Source organism: Alligator sinensis, unplaced genomic scaffold, assembly GCF_000455745.1.
Source record: "Alligator sinensis unplaced genomic scaffold, ASM45574v1 scaffold564_1, whole genome shotgun sequence".
Taxonomy (NCBI): Eukaryota; Metazoa; Chordata; order Crocodylia; family Alligatoridae; genus Alligator; species Alligator sinensis.
In genome coordinates this window covers 1,536,149-1,562,689 of record NW_005842328.1, presented here as the reverse complement: position 1 = coordinate 1,562,689, position 26,541 = coordinate 1,536,149, and the positions used below count along the sequence as shown (strand labels likewise).

Here is a 26,541-nt window from a genome sequence, read left to right as displayed (position 1 = left end):
GGTTGCATAGGTCAAACTGGGACATGTGACTAATGCTACATTTATCCAAAAACACCTATTATCTCTAAACTATTATTTGTGTGTTGTTAGTGCTATTACTGGTGCAATTCAATTGATGACAATTAAGTGAATGAATGAAAATTTCCCCCTTGTCTTTTACATTTTAAGCTCTTTGTACTGTATTATGTGTATCTACAGCGCTATATAAAATAATAAACTCTATGAATAACTATTCATGCAGTGTGAGAATCATAAAACACCTAGAACAAAACAGCTTCAAAATAGAGATGAATATGTATAACATCCTGGTTAGCACTAAAAAAACCTTTAAATTACTTACTGAGTGGAACATTATCTGAACTCAGTCCACCAAAGAGGAAAAGCTTGTCATCCCCTACAGAGGTCAAAGTGTGCCAAGATCGATCTTTTGGTTTCTCTCCATTAGTATGAATTCTTGGTAAAACAAACAAGAAAAAATTTAAAAGAATGCTAAAACTAAACTTGTCTGGCAGTTCATTGCATTCTAAAACAGGCAGGGACCCTCCTCTGATGGAAAAGGCTATCTTGGAGCAAACCTCAACTACGCTCTAAAACACAATGCTGTTCAAAACTGAAACAAAAAGTCTTGTACTAATTGTTATTAGTACAAGCTATTACATTATTTAATATTATTAGTTATTATTATTTAATAGCTGCAGAGTAAAGTGTCACTGTCTACACGTGGAATGCTATTAGGCTACAGTAAACTAATTAACACAGCCATAATTGTTCTCTGAACATACCATTTACAATAATTATATTTACAAATCTCACACTCATAGCAGGATTTTTTAAAACCAGTGATGTGATTATTTAATGCACACGATCAGTTTTATTTTAGGAAATGAAGAATAATGTACTGAAAATGCACAGGCTAAATAGGTAAACTCACTTCTATTATTCAAGCTAAATGTAACTAGTGGAGCTACAGAATACTATAGTTCTTCTGTTCCTGAGAAGAGTTATCTTTAATGAGTGTAAGTGGTCAGGACTTTGGCTTTACCTCTTATCCAAAAAGATGCTACATATCACAGTGCCACAGATTCACCCAGACTTGAAGGGAGGAAAGCCACCTTTTGAGAAACTTCAACTATTTTCTGAGATGAGGTGTTTCTTGGAACTCCCCAAAGAACTGTACTCTTTGAATGATGAACAGCTTGCCAGGTCTATGTGAATTGCAAAACAAGGCAGGTGTACATCTGTAATATTTTAAAAAAATCATGGCTGTGTCTCATAAAAAGTGCGGTTCTTCCAGATGTCATCTGTGTAGATCCCACACCAGGTGCAAAAAAAGTCTCAGGTGCTTTGGGATAAGAGTCTGAACAGTCACTGGGCTGCACCTGTATTGGATATGTATCTTTGCATGTTCCCACTAACGACATAAAGAACAGAGCAGTTATAATCATCCCTTGCTTCCCTCATCAATTCAGAATCTTTGTTGAAAGAGAAATCTGAAAAATCAGGGGTAGAGGGCAGGTCAAGTGACTCACATGGATAACACCAGAAAGAGGCAGTTACCATGAGGGTTTTATTTTATTTTGGATATGTGCCCTGTGTTTCCCAGTCTAGATGACTGCTAAGCAATGCCCTACCTGGAAGGCCAGACTGTAGCGTCCTAGCTACCACTAGTCATTGTAACAGGCCACGTCTACATGCGTGCTTAACTACAGAGTAGACTAATTAGCTGCAGAGTGAAGTGTCACTGTCTATACATGCAACACTATTAGGCTGCAGTAAACTAATTAACACCACCATAAGATAGTAAAGTGGTAGGGACAGTACTATCTAATGGCAGGATAATTAACAGCGATTAAATGTATGTGTAGACACTGACTGCAGGTGTAAATCGTGCCCACTCAGCAGGGGGCCAGACTCCTGCCTGCCACCTAGCCATACAGCTCTGCACTTTTAGCACCCTCATGCCCCAGACAGCCCTGACGCTACCCAATGCCACCACGTGGAGCCTGGGATGATCCCACAACCCCTGTGCCTCCAGCCCTAGTGTAAAATGCTCTGCCCCAGCTCAAATTGCTGCTGCCTCAGGCACACATATAGGTGCTGCGCTTGGGAGTAGTTTACTCCAGGTCAAACTGCTACAGAGCTTATTGCTTCAAATTAACTGTATGTGTGGACGTGCCCGTAGTGTCCTAAAAAATATGACATCTTATCTAGCATCCAGGTCAGGAGCATAATGTTTAAAACAAAGTAAGGAGTTTACTCCAAATCGCTGCCTTGCTGAACTCAGGTATAGGAATGTTTCTAAAACATGCAGAAGAGGCAGCTTGTGTTATACAACAATGAGCTTTGAAATTTGTAGAAAAAGATGAGTAAGACAGAAATGCCATGAAGATATGGGGGTCTGCCTAAAGAGGTTCATCCCAAACAAGATACTTTAACACGGCACCAAAATCATCCAAGATGTGAAGTTCTTTCTCCTGGAGAGGAATGAGATTTTGGAAAGAAAACAGGGAGGTCAAAAGATAGATTCAAACTGAAGTCTGACACAACAGTGGGAATAAATTTTGGATGAGATCTCACCACCACCTCAGCTGCGTGAGGAGGATCAAGCATGAGTCTCTGCAATTTGCCAACCCCTCTGATCGATACAATGTTAAGATTCTATGCTAGCGGAGGCCATTAACTGGTGGGTAATTATGGAGTAATCCCTTGATAAATCTAGATATAGTGAGATAGAAGAAAACAGAATATGACAAGATGGGGAGGCAGCAGGGTCAAAATTGTTTCAGTGAATGGATCTAAATGGAAATGATGCAAATGGCAGTCCACAGAGTTTCAAATGTAAAAAATATCATGGATTTTGGGGACAGACACATTAAATTGGTCAGCTTGTATGCAGGACTATGGAAACTTGCATGTGGAGACCTTTCAATTTTTCAGTAGGAATTCTTGTACTCGAAATCCTTGTCATTAGCTCTCAAGTACACTATTGTGTAATTATCTAATTTTGGATCCGTTTGAAGCCTGTGACTGGTTCTGTGATTTTCGGCTCTCACTGTGCAGAAGTACAATCATGCCTAAGTAGACATTCTGAGGGGATTATCTGACCAGATGCTGCATCTTGTCTTATATTCCATAGTACCCTAATTATCAGAATTCAGCAGATATGTGTATATGGAACCTTGCTCCTACACTGCAAGAAAGCTGCCTTGCAAAGTGTCATGGCTCTCAGATCTTGGAAAACTAGAAACTTCATGTTCAGTTTGGAGGCAAAGAAATCTATACTGTGGTTTTGCCATCAGTGAAATGTTGGAGTGATGAGGAAGCTTTCCGAAAACATTTGTGGTTGGTGATAAATTGTCTGCTAGAGAAATATGACAAATCACTGTTCGTTCTTGAGATACAGAGGGTCACTGACCATCCAATTTTAATGACATCATTACTTCAGGATTGCCAATTCCATTAGGGCTGGCTTCTAGCAGATGCTGCCTTGCTTGTTTATATAATGCTTTTTAGAAGTATTTTGTAAAAGTCTGCATTTTAGAATTTTTAAAAATAGGTAGGAATGTTTTGATGCATTTTAACTAGAATATACACACAGAATCACATTCTTTTGGGGCCAAGTTTTGTACTGCAAAAAGGTTTGTGTATCTGCTGAATATTATTATACATGCATCTGTAATTAGCAGGTTTGTAGGAAGAGGTATATTCTGAGCACCAGGCCCAGTGATGACAGAGTATAAGTCACAGAAAACATGCAAACCTACTTGATAATACATCATGGAGCGATACACCATACTTACAGTACCGTGCATTGTAAATTGATGTAGGTGCCATAAATATGGTTAAGGGTGTTGTGTGCACACTGACATGTGTCTTAGCAGTCCAAGGCTGGTTCTTACTGTAGTTGATGTGTTCATTTTGATTCTGGGTATAAATCATCTGCACATACCAAAATCAGTCCTTGAGAAGCTATGCATTTTTTGACTTGGAGTTAATTAAAATCAACATTCTAGTGACAGGCTGAAGGACAATTTTTTAAAATTTGCCACAAAGCCGAACTGTCACAACAGGTAAAGAACAAAGTTCAGGGTTATAGAAACATCCTATTAAGGCCAGCGTTTGAGAAACCAAACTATATATGGATAAATATGAATGCTTTGTCTTTTCAGCTACAACTCTGTAACAGCTAGGCATTTTGTAGTAACACCCAGTGCTGTGGAGAAGCTGAATGACAGAATGTAGAACTGGTAATGATCACAAATTACACATATTGTAATTTACACAGAATATGGAACTGTAATTAGGTTAATTTTAGGATAAGGTAGAGGTACAAAGAGACAGGTAAAAATAGCACCTTGAGTGGAATCCACACAGACTTATCATCAAAGCAGTTGTATTCCATTGTCTTGCACAGTGAGAGACAACTTCAGGAAGAACAGACACAATCACAATAAATCATTTGTTCCTGTTCATCATGATTCCTTATCTTCAGTGTATTCTATCAAAAATGTTACTTTCAAAGAACAACAAATAACATAGTTTCTCCCACACAGCGTACCCCAGAACAAGAGATGTACCTTATTTTTGAAAGGTAGAAGGAAGAAAAAAGACTTTTCCTTCAAAATACTGGTAAGTAGCAATAAGTAACTGAGTACCAGCAACTAGGTAGTAGGGCTGTGCAAAGCTTCGGTAGCTGATTTGATTTGGAGGAGATTCGGTTCGATTTGGGGACCAAATCTCCAAATCCAAATTGAATTGGGAGACCAAGTAAAAGCTCTGAATCGATTTGAAACATCCAAATCGATTAAGAAAAAGATTCAGAAAAGTTTATGGCCAATTCAGAGATTTGGCCATAGACTGAACAGGCAGCTGACGCAGCTGCCTCCAGCTGGTAAGTCTGTTGGGCTTGGGGGACGGGGGAGGGAAGGGTGTGGGGAGGGGAGGGATTGTGTCCAGTTTTGGGCTCCACAATTCAAAAAGGATGTGGAGAAGCTTGAGAGAGTCCAGAGAAGAGCCACGCGCATGATCAGAGGTCAGGGAAGCAGACCCTACGATGACAGGCTGAGAGCCCTGGGACTCTTTAGCCTGAAAAAGCGCAGGCTCAGGGGTGATCTGATGGCCACCTACAAGTTTATCAGGGGTGACCACCAGCATCTGGGGGAACGTTTGTTCACCAGAGCGCCCCAAGGGATGACGAGGTCGAATGGTCACAAACTACTTCAAGATCATTTCAGGCTGGACATAAGGAAGAACTTCTTTACTGTCCGAGCCCCCAAGGTCTGGAACAGCCTGCCACCGGAGGTGGTTCAAGCGCCTTCATTGAACACCTTCAAGATGAAACTGGATGCTTATCTTGCTGGGATCCTATGACCCCAGCTGACTTCCTGCCCTTTGGGCGGGGGGCAGGGGGGGGCGTGTGAGAGAGGGGGGGGGGGGGGGGGAGTGTGGAACGCAGGCATGGCAGCACTGGGAGCAGGGGCTCTGCCCTGCTGCTGTTTGCCCAGCTGGGGGGCGCGGCAGGATGTGGGCAAGCCTCGCTTCAGGCGGAAGGGGGCAAGCAGCAGCAGGGCATAGTCCCCGCTCCCAGCGCTGCCGCTGTCCTCTGTCCACCCTCCCCACGCCAGCTAGCAAGTGGAGGCAGGGCAGAGCCCCGGCTCCCAGTGCTAATGCAGGCGCAGCAGCGCTGGGAGCAGGGGCTATGCTCTGCTGCTGCCCGGAGGAAGCCATACGTGCATTGCTGCACCACCCTTCCCCCTGAAGGCAGCAGGGTATGGCCCCCACAGCTCTCCCCACCAGGGCAGAGGCAGATACAGCTGGGGGAGCCGCGGGAGAAGCCCCCATGGCTCCCCTACCCAGCCCCATCCCTCACCTGAGACTCAAAAAAAAAAAAGCCCTGCACTCATCTGCTGCGGGAGTGCCGATTGGGGCCTCTGGGTCCTCATGGCAGAGCCCCCCCATGCAGCGCAGGGCAGTGGGGATTGCCTCCCATCGCGCACACTGTCTGGGAGCTGGGGTGGCTCTAGCAGTCAGCCGGAGCATGGCAGCACTCAGCCCCAGCTCCCAGGCAGTGCATGGCACCCTGTCAAGCCACACTGCACCTACCCCATGGGGCAGCTGTCACTTGGGTGCCAAGTGTGGGGGGCAATCCCCGCTGCCCCGCACTGCGGGGGGAGGCTCTGCCATGAGCTCTCAGAGGACCCAATTGCTGTTCCTGCAGCCAGTGAGTACGGGGCTTTTTTTAAATTTTTTATAAAGTGCTGGAAATAGGCTGGGGCTGGGCAGGCCACCCATGGGGGCTTCTCCCGCAGCTCTTCCCACCCATGGAGAGACAGGCACAGCCGGAAGAGCCGTAGAAGAACCTGCAGCCACCCGGCTGTGCCTGCTTCTCCCCGGCCGATCTGAATCACCGAATCTCTCCGAATCAGCGCCAAATCTTCCAAAGTTGCTTTGGCTGAATCAATTCGGGACAGTGATCTGAATCACCAAATTGAATCACTGTCCCCTGAATCGGCCAAATCCAAATCAAATTCTTCCCTATTCGCACAGGTCTACTAGATAGTCCAGCATGGTCATTCTGCTGTTCTCCATGGAGCAGTACAGCTTTATTTTCACTTTCCCCACCAGACACTTAGGATACAGATACTGCTATTACCCAGTTTCCAGCAGCTGATTTTTGGAAAAAGGTGCATGCACATGTGAGAAAAATATGGTATGTTGTTGAAAAATAACTATGTAGGATGCTGTCCCATTTTAGATCCTATTATTTTTGTTTAAAGAACTGTTTCTTGAGAAAATGGAAATGCATCTTTCCCTGTTTAACCTATAAAAGCTTTAGAAAAGTAGTATAAACCATGTTCAAAAAACATGCAACAGTAAAATGGCATACTTGTATGTGAAAATGAGGCAGTTAAATCACTACAGGCTATGCTGAAATTGTGTTCCCTACCATCAGTGGTGCTTTGGAGCACAATAGAGAGCTTTTTAACAGCAACTATCATATTAAGTTACACTGGGCACCTCTACATGGGCCCTTTAATACGCATTAGCCTATTTTAAGTGTGCATTAAAGCATCACAAAAAACCCCATGCACTTTCACTAGTGTGCATTAAAATAGGCTAATGTGTCTTTTTCTAGCATCTCACAATGGAGGTACTAAATTTAATGCGCACTAGCAAAAGTGCATTAGTGAACTGAAGACAAAATGTACCAGCTATTTAAATAGTCCCCGGATCAAATTTTCTCCCCAGAAAAACTTGTAGCATTAAAACATACATTAAACATACATTAAAATATCAAATGTAGCATTAAAACATACTGTTAAATAGTTCCACTCTCTTATACACAACTTTAAGTACCACACAAACTTACCTTCCAGACCAAGTCCAGGTATCTAAGTTCAGACAGTGCAAATCATTCATTCTACTTTGCTAAAACAACAAAATCCCAGATGATTTATTAATTGTCTAATATAACACACATATTTCAGAAAGATATTTCCTAAAACATATTTTTTAAGTAACATTTTTTTAAAAGAACATTGTAGCCAGGTAGTTAAGTGTTGTGAAAATTCCAGACAAGCAGAATTTATTCTTATGTAAACAGACATTTTTTTAAACATAACTTTAACACTGGCTTTTTTTTGCTAGAAAGATTTAATATTCATATTTAAAGTCAAACAATCTGTGTAACTCTTTAATATCTATTATAAAAGTAAAAGCAAAACATGGATCCCTGATAAATAACAATAAGCGTGTATATTTCTGTGTATATGTTTCGAGAGGCTAACAAAGAACAGTTAATTTTTCAGAATAACAGTATATGTATAGCGTGGGGAAAGTAGAAGAGGGGAGGATAAAACTTCATTTGCTTTAGATTGTAAAAAAAAATTGTAATGACTTGTGACCACCCTAATTTCTTTCTGTGAATCGCCTGGGCATCACAACCCGTCAGCTGTGAAACAGGAAAATTTATCCTACCTTACCTGAAAATTTCCTTTTTTTCTAGCAGGAAAATCCACGGATCCATTACAATGGTTCTTACTCCTACTTGCTGCTTTTTAGAGCCAGATATCAGGCTTGCCAATCAAAGTAGTGAGTGTGATTACTCCCAGCCAGCAAGTCAAGACAAGATACTTTAAGGTTGGTTTCATAGAGCTAATTCCTTTAGATTTTAATTTTCAGATTACTAAAATGATCAAGAAATTTCTAAACTCTTCCCACTGTAAAGCAATTTCAAACTCCACCTCAACTTCTATATGGCATATAACTATATTATACCCATAAAGAAAATGGAGAACAACACAATTTAAGCTTTCTTTAGGACTATAATCCTTGTGCCACCTGTGCTGGATAGGTGGGCTCCCTCCCATTCAGAAAATAAATATTCAGGTAAGATAAATGTTCCTATTCTCGTCAGGAAAAATCCTCTCAGGTTCATTATAATGCAAATGTTCGGTGGTAGTGTCAGGAGAGAAAAGAAATGGTGAACGAGGTGATAGATCTCCATCTCCCTTATCTTCTCTCTTTAAATACTTCAATTACCCTCAGTTATGTAGGGATGGAGGTGTGTACATTTAATTTGTAAAGCATGAAACTAAGATCAAATAGCCATCCTACATCTCTCTCTCTGTGGGCATGCCTACATGTTGCCATACGGTGATGTTGCTACAGTGCCATGTATGAAGTAAAAGTACTTCCTTTTAGAAGTACTAAAACATGATGCAGTATGGGTTGTTACTGTGCCATGCTCGCCATGCACAGGTACATTTCCCAGCTACATTGCCATGGTGGTGCACTATTGCTGGGGAGCGCACTGCTATGACAACGTAGCTGGTGATCACATGTAGATACATGTGATTGCTTCGTACCATAGCATGCTATATGGCAATGTAGTGCGCCGTTATATTGCCGTAGGGTAATGTGTAGATGCACCCTGTATGTTTGTTATGATCCTTCAGACCAGGAAACTTCCATGACTCTACATGAATGTACAATGATGTTCTAAAAGGAAAAGGCCTTCTAGCTTTGAAAACTTTAAAAATGTACCAATTAATCTTCTACTAACTGAAATCTCAGCAGCAATTTTATTTTTTAGGTGCTCTGCATGGGGACAAAATGGATGGAAAATAAAATTTCTTGTAAGCAAGTTTATTTTGGGAATAACTGTTGTGTTGGCACACACTGCCTCTCACGAGGGGTGCAATACTGCCATTCCTCAATAACATCTTAACTTCTGTAAACAGCCCTTGCCAAAGCGAATGCCAGAATGACAGCCTTTGAAGGCAGAAAATCTTGAACACTTCTGACAAGGGCCCAAAAGTGCATTAATGAGCTTTTACTAGTGTGCATTAAATGTAGTACCACCAATATGAGGTACTAAATCAATGCAAATTAGGCTGTGCTAATGCATTAACGCACACATGTAGACGTGCCCAGTGTTTAGGACATGTAATAGAAAGTGTAGTTGCTGGGTGTAATCCTCAAATACATAGTTTAAAGAAGCATAGCAACTCAAACTATTCCTATGTCTGGATAACAAAGCTGCTCCAGAATATGCTTGCTGACTCCAATGACTTGGAAATGGCTATCACTTGGACTCTCATACTTCATTGTAAAAGTTGCAAAATATATTTTGCCCTTGCATTGACTTGATCCAACTAGGCCGATTTAAATCCTGTACACACATACAGACATAAGATATTCTGCTTGTGGAATATTTTATCAGGTTAAAAAAAAAAGGTGGTATAAGCGCACTTGAATATCTTTCTGCAACTGATCTCTCTCAGTTAATGCAGTTGGATTTATTTTTTCTTGATCTTGACACAAATTTGACAAGAGCAGATTGCTTCTCAGAAAAGAGTCAGAGCTGTATAGCAGATGCCATCAGAAGGAATTAAAGAAGCAGGACCTACTGGGGAAATCTGGGCCCTCCCATTCACTTAGACTGTCTTGGAGAATGGTTGTGAACAGTAGTGTAACCGAGGGGGGCAACCAGCATAGCAGCCACGAAAGCCACTTTTGTTGAGGGGCTGTTGCAGAAATAGCCACAACACCATGGCAACCAACACACCCACAAAAACTGCACAGCAGCCCAGGGTGCAGAACTGCCTGGTTGTGCCTCTGGTTGTGAACAGAAAAACTATAATTCTTTTGGCCATTACTGTAGCTACAGCTTTTTAATTTATCCACAGAAAGTATAAATTGGGGAACTGTTTGTTGTGGAGGGGAGGAGGAAGGGGGCTACAGGTGTAATGAGAGGGAGGTAGTCAAGGCTTGACTACTCTCTAATGAGAGATCTTGGGCTATATATGCCTTTATCCCAGATAGATCCTTTACTTTCTCAATCAGCTGGGTTGATATTTATCTCCTCCCTGTCAGTGTTTGTGAATACAGATTTCTTTTTTTCCTTCATTTTTCCTCTGGAACAGAAAGATTTATTATCTCATAGTCAGGCTGATTATCTAGTTCCTTCTTCCACTCTGATAAAAGTTATTATTCAGGTGTTGAAGCCCACTGATATCATGTTCTATTATTTAATTTTGGACAAAATTGTTCCCTCTGTGAACTTCATCGGTGTTGATACTGGCATAGATTTTCTCAACCAACCTTCCCCAATTCCAAAATACGGTAAGTTTTCTGTACCTTAACAAGACAATGGCACCAAGGGATGAATACTCTGAGCTCAAGAAATTAACGCATTTCTGAAAATGTGTAATCTCACAACAGAATGTTATGGCCAGACATCTGTTCTTATCCAAGACAGTGAACTGAGAAATTTAACTAGAGAACAAATGACACTGCTCTTTGTGACCACTGGTTTCTGAATTTTCTCCTCTGATAGGTATAATCTGCTGTGGAGGTAGATACCTCTGAAGGTCCCCAGAAGTAATAATGACCGCATGGCATCAATCTGGTTCTTGACAGAGTTGACATACCATCTTGTTCCAGACTAAAGTCTCATTGCAGTGCTTTTTCCAGAAGCATGCTGTCATTTTAGCATAAGTATACATAAACTCTGTTGTGTCCAAGGAAAACGTAATGTTAACTAACATTTTGGAAAACATTTTCAGGCAAACAGGCACTATCTGTTGTATATGAAGTTAAGCTATCCCTTCTGGGAAATTCATATAATACATGGGTAGAGGTTATTTAGATCAAATACTCATAGAATAAACATGGAAATAGCGGTTATGCTGGAATTTAGAACCCCCATCCTAAACTATGACTTCCAAAGGAGTCCGTTTAAGAGCTCCTATTTAATGGTTCCTCTGGCTTAAATACTAGAAAGGGAAGCCTTCTTGTTCCCTGGTAAATCAACAACCCCAGTTGGAAGCAAAAATATATTTCTATACTGTATTCATATTCTGGTGCCTCATATTCTAGTCTTTATTTTGCATGGAAGAGGGGTATTTTAATACCCCAGTTCTAGGTTACACTTGATTCCAAATGCATGCAGACTATATATCTGTCCTAAGATTCAGTCTTCTAATACAGCACTGATAAAGCTCTTCAACATTTATTGCCATTTGCTCCCCCATTTAAGGAACCATATCACACAAACCCAGTCTGCAATCATAATCGCTTGGGAAAAATGCAGAGTATTTTCCTGCAACATCTCCTATGTTTCTTATACCACTTGGTGTATTCAGTCAGCTAGTGAGGTATCCTTACTATAATTCTTAGCTGGATCAGTGTGCCAAGATCAGTAATAAGGTCTGCATGTCCTTTTGAGCTAGAAGGCCTCCTCAGAGTTCACATTTATTTAAAAAGGGTTCCATAGCAGCTCCATTTATAGTGACTAAAGTGCCTGCTACCTGGGACACTTAAGAGTGAGCAGTACCTGATTTTCCTGGGAACCGGCTTTCCATCATGGTCCCAGGCAGACCTGGTGCTACGACACAGAGTTATAGCTCACTGCTCTGACTGTGAATTTCAGGCTGAAAATCTCAAAGAGTTTGCATCTCCCACAACAGCTACTGTTAAGGAAATCTTTCTAAATGAAGGCTCCCACTCCGGAATAACTTCTGATCTTGAATGATAAGAGTAGGCAAAGGGAATCTGACCATGCATGCACTGATCTTGCATACAATGAAGTCAGCAGATGAATAAAGGGCTGTTGAGATGACTTTATTTTTGTTATTACAATATTCTTTAATTAAAGACTAAACGTTTCATTGACCAGACATGAGAATTTCATTAATTTTTCAAAGCATAAATCATAGCAGATTTACCTGTGAGTGAACTAATGCCCCTCCTCTTTCACTTCCTCCAATTTCATTCTTAAGAGGCTTCCTGGTAGAATAGAGTCCACATAATACTCTCAAGAGCAGTTTCAAATGACTCCTCCAAATAACACTGATTCTGAGGTTCTTCCTCTACCAGCTCTAGCCCCAAGTTGGGAAAAAGCTGCCCTTGTTCTTAGGAAAACGATTATAAGGATCATCTTCACACTTCTTGGACCTTTACTGTTCCTTGTAGAGCCTTTATCCTGCAAAGATTATTTTCTATCATGGCAAAATAGAAGAAAAGGAGAAAGAGAGAGTCCCTGTACAACTTGCTTTGCATTTTACTGGGGAAAATGAGGCTTAGAAGTTTCCTCCATGGAGGAATGACTACTGTGTCAAAAGCTGTAGTGTCCTTCACTCATGCCTTTACCTTTTCTTTTCCATTTCTTGGTTCTACAGTAACCTCACAAGGCCCAGTTACTGAGTGTATTCTCCCCTCCCCCTTATTTGTAAGGCAGAGTGAAAATTGATAATAGGATTTCATGGACGAAGCGAAAATAGATCTGCTGCTACATTACAGAAATAACTGCAGAGGTGGTCACACAGAAATAAGAGAAACAATTATATGCTCTCTTGAAATGGTCCCCAAGTGGGCTCCTTGAACTTTTCTTTTGCCTTAAGGAAACAGAAGCTGCCTGTGGATAGCCCAGGGATGAGGGGTTGGGAGCACCCTTTTTTGTATTTCTGATTTCTACAGTCTAACAAGCAGAGCTAAATAAGCAGCCACGCGGCAATGAACCCTATAAGCAAACAAGGCAGAGTCCCATATGAACTGACTGACACACTGTTAAATGGAGCTGCAAAACAGAAATAAATAGTGGGGCCAAGAGGTCCCTTACTGCTTATTTGTTTCTTCATGGCTGGGTTGCTTTGCCTCTTACCCCCTCAAAGTGGGTTTTATGAAGGAGTGAGAAGAAGGTGAGGCACAGCTGATACTCAGTGAACAAGACTGCTTTAGCCCAAAAGGAGTGGCACAGAAAAGCCATAGGACAGGTATGGTTCAATTAGCCCAGAAGATATAGCAGAGGCAACCTCTAGCACATGAGAGTTGCTTGCCCGGGCATTGTTGTAAGCCTTTCCAGTTGGTAGCTTCTCTATCCCTCTGGTGTCTTCAAGGTGTTTCTGACAGATGATCATTCAGAAATGCTGTGCTGGAAATTGATGTTGCTAGCTGCCTTTGTGTCAGAAGGGGGTTTCCAGCAATTCTGCTACAAAATCGATATCCTCAGACTATGCAACAGCTGCCAGATAATATTTAGAATCCAAAAACAAAAAACATTTTAAAAATCTTTTTTTTTCTGGATGTTTTGGTTTCTTTTCTTGGCAGGAAATCTGGTGAAACCTTCCTGCAACAACTCAAAGCAATTCAAATGGATTAGTCAGCTCCTACTCTAACCTAATTGATAAGTCTGACTTCTGCCTCCTAGGAAATAAAGTGGGAGTAAGACATTTTGTAATGGATCTGTAGACTATCTGGAACAACACTGTGCTATAGTATATAAATTCTCTCTCAAATGAGAAGGAGAATTCGGACAGCTGAAGTGGGTGCCATTTTAAGTCTAGTTTGCACATTTTTATGGCACGATAAAAACTTCTGTTCCATTACACAGTTATCTCAGTTTGCAGTCCTTTTGGGGACCACAGCTTCCTTCTCTTTCAGACGCACAAAAAACTATACAAGCAGTCAGTGCCATATTGCTAAAAGCTACTTCACTGATAATCATAACAAGAGTGGGATGCAATTGTAATTGGAAGGGATTTACAACGCCCTACTCGCCAGCTGAACTTAATTCACCACAAAAGGCTCCAAGTTGCTTGGCAACAGAGAGGGGTAAAGTCTTAAGAAAAAGACAGAGTATCTGTAACAGAAATCAAATTTAAAAGATAGTAAACAGGACACATTAATTTAATTTGGTCTATTTATGTTATTTAAAAACTGTTATGTTTAATTTGTCTTATTTGATCCTACTTTCTTATATTCCTAGTTCATTCTAAGTTTTGTAGAAGCTAGGGAATATGCAACTAGCAACTCAACGCTGCTATGCACGTAAGAGGTCCAGACACATCATAAAAGGAAAAAAAACCTACCCCGGTAGAAAATTCATAGATCATAGGACGTGATTAAGGGTATTTAATACCTTTCATCAGATGGTATTTCATTTGTTTATAAACCATTGGTAAAACAGGAAGCACACTTGATAATTCATAGGGGAACATCCTGCTCTCACCTTTTAGTGGCTTATTAATGTTGTCACGCTATTACTTAAAAGTTCATCTTCCTAAGGTAAGGTATACTGATTCTCATGACTCCTGGCCTAATAATAGCCTTGAAATTGAAAGGACCTATTAGCACAGACAGGAACTGAGACAGGCTAGGAGGATTAACCACTATACCCACATGCTGGGCAATTTTCTGATTGCCAAAAGAGCCTCTTCCTTAGATTGTATTTGTAAACTCACAGGATGTTTTACTATCAAGTTAGAGGAGAGGGGTCAAAGAAATACACCTTACTCTTGGAATATAGTTAGAAATGTTTCAATGGTTCTATGGAAAGTTTATTTTGTAATCTCAGATCAGCTATGAAAAAGTACAGTATGATCCTTATTCTCAAGGTAAAATATTCCATGGCCAGGGCCGTTCCTAGCGGGAGTGAACTGGGGCGACTGCCATGGGCCCTGCACTTTGGGGAGCCTCGCCCCCCCTTGCCGCTCGCTGCCACCCCCTGGCTCCCCCCACCAAGCTCTGCCAGCTCTGGCCACTCACTGCCACCCCCCTCCCCCAACCCTGCTCACCCCACAGGCCTGTCTCCCCCTGCACAGGCTGATATGCCCCAGGCCCCGCACATCCCTCGGGACGGCCCTGTCCATGTTGCTTGAAAAGCAGAGTTGTCAACCATGATCTTCATTCATATTGGCATACTGGGTCAGACCAAAGGTTCACCTAGCTCAGTAACCCAATCTTTGACAGTGACAAGTTGTAGAGGCTTTAGAGGAAGAATATAAGAAACGGTAGGTATTGAGTGATCCACCATCACCTCCATACCTCCTGTCATGCTTTCCAAGTTACCAGCAACCATAGCTCTGAGGATGTCCTAGGCCTGAGATCATATCCTTACTACATTTAATAGCTTCTTATGGACTTATCTTCCATAAATTGATCTAATCCTTTTTTGAATTCAGTTATATGGCTGGTCTCACTACCAAGTTTTGGCAATTTTTTGTTAGACATTAAGATACATTGGGCCCAGGTAATTAAGTATGTTGAAGATAAAGACTGAGACCAAGAACCAATCTTGATGGTCTATGTAGAGCAGTGGTGGGCAAAATGCGGCTTGAGGGCCAGATACAGCCCACCAGACAATTCTATCTGGCTCGTGGGGCCCCTAAAAATTTTAGAAAATTAATATTTATCTGCCCTGACTGCCTGTCATGTGGCCCCCGATGGCTTGCCAAAACTCAGTAAGTGGCCCTCTGCTCAAAATAACTGCCCGCCCCTGACAGAGAGAGAGAGAGGACAGGCTTGATGTGCTTGCCTATGTTGCTGATGTCACATGCTGCACTGTTCTATATTACTTGCAGTTACCTAAGGCCAGCAGCTTTATCTCCAAATCACAGGACCCTCTCTCACTCATTACATATGTTCAGTGTAGCCAATTAGTGATTCCTTAGCTGACTTTCAGTGTTTCCCAACTGAGAAAAGCTTAGTTTGGTAACTTTCATGTCTTTTAAAACAAAATCATTTGTATATAATATTATGGTTTTTTAAGTATTTTCTCCAAATTGTAAACTCTGTAATAGCATCTGACTGCATGTGAGAGTCAGAGAGAGATGTGGATAGTGCTATAAATTCCCTCATTGTTTAGGAGAGACAGCATTAAAGAAAATTAAAACATTTGTTAAAATGTATCACTTGCTAACAAATCATTAATTAAAATATAAAAAATAAACAGTCTGACCATATAGAAGCCTTTAAAGTTGTTTTAATACAGAATATTAACAACCCACCATTTGCTTGAAGGTGACATATCAAAAATCATATTTTAAATATTTTTTTCATCATACTGCCAGTGGTTTATGATGTTGAAATACCAGTGGTAATATATAGCCAGGCAAATGTTATAGGTTTTTAAGCAGTTTATGCATCCTTAAACATCCTATAAAACAACATATGTATTGTCATATTTCTTAATGGCCCATGGGTTCTATATTCAACTGATGTGACTAACCACTGCTAGCTGTACAATGTTGATTGATATGAGTTTCTCTTTTGTGTGTGACATTTACCCACCAGCTGAAAGTAAAAACTTATGCAATAATAATCCGTTATGTGAATGTTTTATCTTGGGCTTGATGAAGCAACTTTAGTTAAACTACCCTAACATATGTTAAAAAATTGCTCTAAAAATGTTTGATTAGATTCTTCTCTGCACTTGCTAGACAATGTGCGAAAAATTATATAAAAATGGAAAAATGGAGATCCCTTGACATTTAGCTACAGCTGTATGCCAAACATAACGCAGTCACATTGTGCCAAAAAGGGCACCTCAGCTGGCAATTATGGAGGCAGGTAAAAAACAAACATCCACCCTCCTTTTTTTTTGGAGGGGGATTTGTGCCTCTTTCATCTAGACTGAATACAGAGACCAGATGTCTACTACCCTTTGTGGGGCACACAGAGGAAAAAAAGGCATCTAGGGACACCTCTCACAAATATACTGGCTAGGACCACAGACATTATGGGCTTTATTGGTGCTATGTAGATAAACTGCTATCAATAAGTAACTGGCAAACACATTACATTACTACAAATTAATTATTCATTAAATAGGTACTAACCAGTACTCGTCCTCCAAAGATATAACCCTTATTTCCCAGCACAGCACATGTATGTGCTGCTCGAGGCTGAGGTGGCTCTCCACCCTGAAAGAAACGATGCAAAGACACTTGAAGATGTTACCCTGTACAGTACCAGTTAAGGCTGCAATCAATCAGGTATAAATTGCAAAAAGAGGACTGAAATAGATCCTTTATTTTCCAAAACATTTGCAAAGTTGAAAATGTAAAAAGAAACAATTTGAGAAGAACATCCAAGACTCCATTTAGATTAAATGCTGCAAAAAAAAGTTAACACTAAATTCCTGTGCATTTTGGTGTTTACTTTGTTCTCTTTTGGCTTGATTTATCAAAGCAATACATTATTCCAGCTTACTGCCAGTGAAATTCCAGTGACTCGCTTTAATTTTCCCTCATATAAGTCTGCAAGAGCACTGATGAGTAAGTTCTGTGGGGGCCTGATTTTCTATGGTGCAAAGCATCACCTGACAGTTCTGAACTAGAAATCAGATCCTTAACAGTTTTATGCAGTATCCATTGATGATACTATTGAGAGTTTGTCCCTTGTAAATAAGAAATAGAAATTGCAAGGCTGGGTCTTACTTTTCAGAGGTACATTTCCTCCGACATCTAGTTTTATAAGAACATTAGAACACCACACAAAAGCCACTTAAGCACTCCCAGAACGTTATGAGGCTCTATGCTATGCTTTGATCCTAATGTTAATTTATATAAAAAAAAATTACATTCCATTGTACATTCCTTTGTACTGAGAGATTGTTCAAGGTAATAGATGTTTTTATACACATGATGTCAGGTACCTTTCTAATAGCCGGTAAGTAGCATCAGTTTGCTACAAGCTTGCTAGAGCTTTTGTAACACTAAACCTTTAATGAAATAAAAATATAAAATAGAGCAACTGCAAATATACAGTACTCATTCTTCAGGTGTATATGTTCCCCCTATGCTAAACATAATGTTCCCTACATATACACCCCTGTACAAATAGACCCTCTACGTACATATACATATATACATACATACATATACATATATATCTATATATCTATATATTCAACCCCTCTTTGAATCCTTGCTATGCCCTTGGCCTCTGTAGCACCTGTGGCAATAAGTCCCAGTCCAATTACTTTTTCATACGGGTATTTCCTTTTATCAGTTAAGCATCCGCCACCTTTTACTAGACTGTTCCCTTGTTCTTGTGTTGTAAGACAAGGAGAACATAAGTACTTCAATATTTTTAGCCCAAGAAATTCTAACATTTTCCAAATTCTGAAGTCCAGTAATTGTTCAATACGTGGCAGTTACAAAACTATGTATAGAATGATTAAGCATTTACAAAAATACTCACTCTAATTGTTGGCTGAAACCAAGTTTGTGTGTTTGTATCAAAGACATGAACATCATTGTGCCATCCCCAGTATATTTGCCCTTCCTGAAACAGGAGAGTTAAATACATTTTTTAAATATAATTTTAAATTTAATCTCACAATTCCTGTGGTTTGTCAAAAAGTTTTAGGCATAAAAATGACAAGTTAAAAGAAAGTAAATGACTTATGAGGAAATTCATGTCCTTATTTGTATTTTAACAATATACCCTTAGTAACATTTTCAAAATGATTTAAACATTTTGCAGTGCAAATGTCATTGAAAGGGAATGGGATTTGGGCCTCTAAATGCTGAAGAAACTTTTGAAAACAGAATTTAGACTGCCATGATTTAGAAAAGTTTACTATTAAACTTTTAGGCTAAGTACAGACAGTCAAAAAGCCTGAGGCTGAATCCATTTCATCCTGCAGATTTCTCTGAACTGCCCCCTAGACTGAACCAATAAGCAAGTGAAATGACTTTTCAACCCAGAAAGGCAGCCAGACCCCTTTAGTGGCCCATACCAGTACTTGGAGGATGCTAGAGCAGGCCTCCCAGCCTGCTCACCACTGCACAAAGCCCAGAGCCCAGCGATTCCCTCAGCCACATCCTTTCCTCAGCCTCTGGCCAGCTGAGAAGAAGGAATGGGGGAAACTGCCCCCACCCTGGCACTGGACCCCCAGCTGGGACTGCCCCGGCATGGGGGAAGGGGGAAGCCCCCAGCAGAGAATTTCACCTTCTCTCCCCCATGCCCAGAGCTGGACAAGTCCCCCAGTCACTCCCCCTCCTCAGCCCCAGGCAGGCTAAGGAGCAGGCATGGGGAGAAAACCCCATCTCGCCACCACCAGCTGGGGTCTCCCTGGCAAGGGGGGAGGGGTGATGCCCCCAGTGAGGCTTTTGTCCCTCTGTCCCCACCCTCCACCCACCCAGAGCCGGGCAAGTCCCCCAGCCATGTCCTCTCCTTGGGTCCCCTAGCCATGCCCCCTCCTGGGGCAGCAGGCCAGCTGAGGAGGGAGTGGGGGGAAATGCCCCCATCCCCCAGCAGGTCTGCCAGCAGAGGAGGGTTGTGGCCAGGTGATAAGCCCAGTTCCCAGCTTGGGCGTGGGGAATAAAGCCCCCATTGTGCACTTCCACCCCACCTGCATTAGGTACAGAGCCAGGGGTGGGGGGCAAGCCCAGTGGGGCTGACTCCCAGGCAGGGGAGAAGCCCACAGTGGGGGTTTACCCCTCCCCCCCCATGGGCAACTGGTGCCTCCCAAGTGTGCGGGGGCACTTCCGCTGGTACTTCCAGTTTCGCTGTTGGTGCTTCCAGGGGGTGCACAGCTGATCTCAGGGGGTACACGTGCTGGAGCAGAGAACGCAGCCCAGGGCTGTGAGTTAACTTGTAACAGAAAAGGATCTGAGAAAGAAGTTCCATAAACCGGTCTGACCTAAATCAGTTAAGTCTGATATTGCATCCATCCAGGTTTACTTTAAACCAATTTTGGGAATTTTTAAAGCAGTTTAACTGCACTGAATTTCTGTTCTGTTACAGGTTTAAACCAGTTCCTGATCACTTAAGCCAGTTTGTGCGTAGCTTCTGTCCCTAGCCTTAGCAGAATGTGCTTAATATAATCAAATTGTTTACTTTCTTGGTAAGATATTTTCTTGTAGGTTAATGCTAATATATGATTTAAGGCAGTGCTTCTCAACTGGTGGGTTGCAACCCAAAAGTGGGTCGTTTGGGACAATTGGAGCCAGTGGGTGCACGTGCATCTACCTGGGCAGACACACGTGGCCAGCATACAGTGAGGCTGAGTCATGGGAGCAGCCCCAGCCACTGGGTGCAGATAAGTGTATGGGGAGCAGGGGATGGAAGTTCAGGGGACTGTCAGGAGGGTGCGCATGTGTGCGTGTGTATGTGCGTACATGCATGAGTGCTGAGGACGATGGCCAGATGAAGGGCTGCAGCAGGGCAGGAGTATTGGTAAGGAGAAGGTGCCTGACCCTTCAGCAGGGGAAAGAGGCAGGGGTGGTTCTTTGCAGCAGGGAGCTGCATGCCTGGATGGCCGGCACGGGGCCGGTGCCCATACACGTAGGGGCCTGCACTCACTACTCATGCTCCAGCCCAAGCGGGATGGGGGTATCCAGAGGTCCTCTGGCAGGGCTGGTCAGAGGCATGGGACTGTAGATTGGAAGTCAGGGGCATCATCATCATGGCCCAGAGGGGGATAAGGGGCTGTGACATGGGGGTGAGGGGCTCTGGCAAGGGACTTTGGGTCAGGTATTGGCAGCGCCAGTGGGGTGTGGGTCAGGACAAGCCACTGATCTTGGCAAATGGGTCCCAGAATTTAAAAAGTTGAGAACCATTAATTTAAGGGACCTGTTCTTAATGCTCATCTAGCTCTTGTTAATAGCAGTAACAGTTGCTCACACACACAGAGTCTGCTTATTCATGTTCCAATTAGGATACTATAAGTCAGACATCTTAAAATAAAGATGCTTATTGTGTATAATTCAATAAGTGAAGATATTTGTATATATTTAAAGTTCCATATTCATATTTCCCACTATAACTTCAAGGAAATCAATGCTAGAATTTTCTTTAAATGGAAATTTTAGAATTGAATAAAATATCCCCCATTTTCTACTTGAATAATATTTTTATGTCCCTTTATTTGGAAAACGCAGTCTTGTGTTCCTACAATATGTAGGAAAAACAACTGTGACTTCAATCTTAAATAGAAGATTAAGTTCTAAGTTAATATTGATGAAAATGCATAGTGACAAATTAAAGAGAAAACAGAATCTCTCATACCAATTGGCTGCAGTGCAACAAGTATTCTTCAATAATCAAAAGGAACTACCCATTCTAAAACGGTAACAAGTTTCACAGGTCTCTTACCCAAAATGCATCGTGAACATCAAAACAGTCACTCAGTTCACTGTGTTTCCTACATCCATAACCACCAAAATATATTAACCTGAAAGAACAAAAAAATTGAAGAACTCAATTTGTTTTAAATGAAAGTTCAGTTTAGTATTTTGATAAACTGCACCTTTTAATTCTTATTTCATTTAGAAATATGAATCAATTAACCTCCCCTTCATTAATCTGTAAACAAAGGAAAATATTTCATACTATATATGATGTTCTAGTTCCTTTTTAAATTCTTTTGACCCTCTTGCTCTCCTGTTTTTAAGTTATTCTGTTTTTCTTAGTGTAAACCACCCTGAGGCTTTGTTGGGAAGGGCAACATATTAATTAATTAATTAACACACTAATTTTATGATGCAGGTAGAGTCACCATACACATAAATGTGCCTGACACAAACCTGCAAAAGCAAGGGAATGAATTTTGAAATGGAAATACAGTATTAAGAGACACCATGTAATTGTGTCACTACCTGGAAGACACAGAATGCAGAAATCAATTAAATTTTTATTCTGTTCTGAACACATTGTATATCATCTTTATTTACAATGGTGTTCACAAACTGCCTTGCATGCTATTTACTTTTTTCTTAATGACCAATGCTACTATCCTATCTAGACTCTCCCATGAAAAGTGTAGGAACCTGAAGTAAAATGTTTACATATTTTACTTAAATATACTTAAATAATTAAAGCTACATTTAAAAACCAATTTTGCCAAGTAGCTCTTACAATATAAATATTAAGCCTTCAAAAAATGTACATATTGAATAAAAATATATACATAATTTAAAACAATAAAATAAAAATATATGGCATAGTGCCTATTATCCAAGACTCTCAAAGCACTTCACAACGTTTAATTAAATCTGACAACACCCCTCCAAAGTGAAGTTATAGGTACTATTATTCCAGTTTTACAGAAAATGGAGGTACAAGCGAAGAAATCTTTCCAAAGTCACATAGGCGGTCATAATCAGAACTACAGTCTCCTGAGTACCAGCCTTGTGTTACAGCACTTCTTCCCTTTGATTAATAGGTATTAAAAATATTCTTGATGTGTTACCTGTCCTTATACACCCAGCAGGAAAGCTTGTCACGTGGTGTAGGAGGTTGACCTTTAAAATATGTAATTTTTTTCCACCTATAGGTTCCATTTTTTGTTCGCAAATTAACATAATATAGCTTAAAAGAAAAAATTAATATTTTCAGTATAAAGTAAATGATTTTGAAGAATCAAGCACAACTCATCAATAGCTGTGATGAAAAAGAGCAAAAGAAAATCTTAATTATTCCTTAAAAAAAGTCAATGTAATTGACAGCATGTAGTGACTATGTTGAAAAGAGATTGATCTGCTGACTAAGCATAAGCAAAGTACAGCTAGAAGCAATGAAATCTTGCACATCTGAAGTCAGCTGAAACACGGATGTCAAACACAGGGCCCACAGGCTGCATCTGTCCTGCAGAGCCTTGTCATCTGGCCCATGGGGCTCCCAGAGAAGTGCAGAATTTGGGGGTTAGGCAAGCTGGGGTGAGACCCCTTGCTGAAATCCAGAATATGGAACACCACTGGGGATGTGTGCCAGAAGTGGTGGGGGCTAAGCAAGAGTTGCATTAATCCCCATGGCTCCTGGAGGTCACCTGCCTTGTTGCCAGAGGTGGGTCCAGACCCAGTCTGCAAGGAACTTTGTGGTCTAGATCTGGCCCAGGGGACCAACCAGTTTGACACCCATAAACTAAAGTTTTGCAATTGACTTCAACAAGGTCAGTATTTCACCCTTTGTTTCTACCAACCTGAAACACTTCTGCCTGACCTAGTCTGGACTGTATAAACTAGGGGTTTAAAAATCAGTGCTTCTTGTAAATTAAGCATATGAACTTGTTTACTAATCTAAACTGACACTGACACTAATGTTTCTACTGCATTAATAGACTAAAATAACTTATTTCTTATATTTCACTAATGATTAGCATTTAACAGTTGTCCACAATCATCAGGAAAACCAGCCATCCTATTAATGTTGACTAATTATTATCTGACCATCCAAAGAAATAACCAACAAGCCACTAAAGAGAAAAGAAAAAGTGAAAATGTGAAATCAGTCTAATTATGGTGGCAAACTTATTTTTTCCAATAGAAATAAGATTAGTCTAGGGAAATACTAGCAAGTTTTAAAAATTGAAATCTTAACATGTTGGCATTACCATAACCCATTCAAAACTAGCAGTGAAGACAAAGGGAGTTGTGCACAGGCTCAGAGATTACAGAATGAGATCCACAATTTAAGTACAACACTTCTACATTAAAACCAAAACTTCAGCCTTAGATTTTCTCTGTTTAACTGTAAAGTGTTCTCTGCTTTGTTAGAAGTCTATGTTGTTAGTCATTCAATTACAATACACTCAGTATTAAAAAAAAACATTACCCGATTACTGTATCCTTTATCATCAAATCCACCAAATATGTACAGGCTCCCATTAATGCAAGCTCCACAGCTTCCTGACATAGAGGTAGGTAACTCTCCTTCCATTAGGTGCATTGTCCTGCAATTCAACAAACTCATTAAATCTTATAATTAGGTTCCTACATAACTGTTTAGCAAATGAAAGAATGTAAGCAATACGACTAAGGAATTTCCTGGGTTATCAAAGCCAATACCCTGCTATAAAAGGCAACCATGTCATGCAATACTAAATTTTAAAAGTTCAATTTGAAGACTTTTCTTCTCTGACTTTTCCTAGTTAAAGTCTGTTCCATATTTTCAGTGATTTGATGGTCCTTCAAATGTCCAACTTAACTATATTTGTGCTTAGTTTATACTCATTTGCTCTTACACAAACCTTGCCTTTTAGTTCTAATTAGATTGTGAGTTGTTTCAGGACAGTGACCAAGTGGGACTACATGATTATATAGTCCCACGGTTGCTGTAATACCTTTGGTCATATGTAATATCAGAAAGATCACTACAGTTGACTGTATTAGATTCATGCTATGTGGTGGAAAAGTTATTTCTAATTAATCTTGTGCATAAAATGATTAAGTATGAAGCATATTGAAAACAAAAAATATATTAAAGAACGTTATTAAGACTGCAAGGTCAAACACTCAACATTTAAGAAACACCAGAATTAAGGCTGCCTGTGCAACCTTAAAGGACTTTCTTTGTGCCTATGCATAATGATCCAGTCTTTAATTACATTTTCACATGCCATTTTTCCCCCACAGAATTTCTGCCTCATTTAGTACAAAGGATAGACCGAACTTAATTTTCAGTTATTTATGGAATCACTGATTTCCTCATGGGGTTTTTTAATATTTAAATGTTCCTAAAATTGTAAGGAGGTGATGAAGTACATCATTTTAAAGTGGGAAAATAAGGCGCAGAGAGATTCAAGTAAAAATTATTCACTAATTTTGGGTGCCAAGTCTGACACAACTAGAACCTGGCTTTGCAGGGTGCTTAGTATAACAGTATTTGCATATTCAAGAACAGTTTCAGGAACTTCAGTTGCAGTTTTGAGTGTTTTGTACTTCTGCAAATCTGACTAAGTTAAGTACCCAGAAACTTAGAAGCACAAATTAGCAACTTGCCTACCCTTACACAGGTGCTCTATATTACAGATAGGGACAGAATACAAGTTTATAGAAACACAAAATAGGCCGAGTTTATGTAGCTGAAACAAGTCTTTTTTACCATAAATAATAATAATCAGTCAAAGCAGCACAGTTTGTAAGTTAATAATAAAAAATGTGACTTACCATAATGCAGTGTCAATTTCATAGACCCAAAGTTCATCATTTGGTAAATATACTTCATTTTCTTCAATTGACTATAAAGAAAAAGGTAAGCAAAATATGTTTCAGTTATGCTTCATAGACCATTACAGCTTATTACAAACCTGTAGCTTACAAAACACAGGGTATTCAATACCTCTGCACTTTCAGTCTGGGCAAAGATCTCAAAAGCAACATTAGGTCCTCCAAGAATGAACCCAGAAAAAATGAGGGAGACCAGATTTGAAATTCCTGATAAAAACTCTGAGAGAAGGTTGCAGTCCTCAGAAGGGCTGATAATCATGGATCTGGGTTTTCCATTTGCCATGGAAAAATACAGATTTCCTCCTTAAAAAGGAGAAAAGTGTGGATTTTCCACCTTTAAAGGAGAAAACCACGGAAAACTACGGATTTCCCTTCGCAGGTTGGCCGAATTCCAGCCTGCAAGGGGCTGCATGGGGCTGGGAGGACAGGGACGTAGGGGATGCCACATGCAGCATGCCCCCGTGCATATATGCATGTGGCAGCTAGGAAGTGAAGAACAGCTCCCTCCAGGTAAAAAAACCAAAATCAAATGCCAAAATAAAGAGGTATTTAGAAATTATTTTATTACAAGGATTGAGGTACGGTTTGGCTTACAGATGACTTTAAAATTGTAACTATATCAATAAAATATTGTGTTCAACGCCCATACTGTTCAACATCTTCATTAATGATGTGGACACTGGAGTCAGAAGCGGACTGGCCAAGTTCGCCGATGACACCAAACTTTGGGGCAAAGCATCCGCACCAGAAGACAGGCGGGTGATCCAGGCTGACCGGGACAGGCTCAGCAAGTGGGCGGACGAGAATCTGATGGTGTTCAACGCCGATAAATGCAAGGTTCTCCACCTTGGGAAGAAAAACCCGCAGCATCCTTATAGGCTCGGCAGTGCTATGTTGGCTAGCACTATGGAAGAAAGAGACTTGGGGGTCATCACTGACCACAAGATGAACATGAGCCTGCAGTGCGATGCGGCGGCTAGTAAAGCGACCAAAACGCTGGCTTGCATCCATAGATGCTTCTCAAGCAAATCCCGGGACGTCATTCTCCCCCTGTACTCAGCCTTAGTGAGGCCGCAGCTGGAGTACTGTGTCCAGTTTTGGGCTACACAATTCAAAAAGGATGTGGAGAAGCTTGAGAGAGTCCAGAGAAGAGCCACGCGCATGATCAGAGGTCAGGGAAGCAGACCCTACGATGACAGGCTGAGAGCCCTGGGACTCTTTAGCCTGAAAAAGCGCAGGCTCAGGGGTGATCTGATGGCCACCTACAAGTTTATCAAGGGTGACCACCAGCATCTGGGGGAAC

General features: G+C 40.9%; 1 protein-coding gene across 1 annotated transcript in view; it reads right to left on the bottom strand.

The window, feature by feature from the left end:
* KLHDC1 (kelch domain containing 1) overlaps positions 1-26,541 on the bottom strand; it is an 84,194-nt gene that overhangs the window by 13,230 nt on the left and 44,423 nt on the right. Inside the window, exons 2-9 of the mRNA XM_025210023.1 lie at positions 25,179-25,249; positions 23,845-23,962; positions 22,484-22,602; positions 21,388-21,466; positions 18,487-18,570; positions 17,121-17,204; positions 7,370-7,428; positions 341-453 (exon numbers count right to left, since the gene is read on the bottom strand). Of these exons, the coding sequence (XP_025065808.1) occupies positions 341-453; positions 7,370-7,428; positions 17,121-17,204; positions 18,487-18,570; positions 21,388-21,466; positions 22,484-22,602; positions 23,845-23,962; positions 25,179-25,249 (727 nt within the window). The remainder of the gene's footprint in view (positions 1-340; positions 454-7,369; positions 7,429-17,120; positions 17,205-18,486; positions 18,571-21,387; positions 21,467-22,483; positions 22,603-23,844; positions 23,963-25,178; positions 25,250-26,541) is intronic.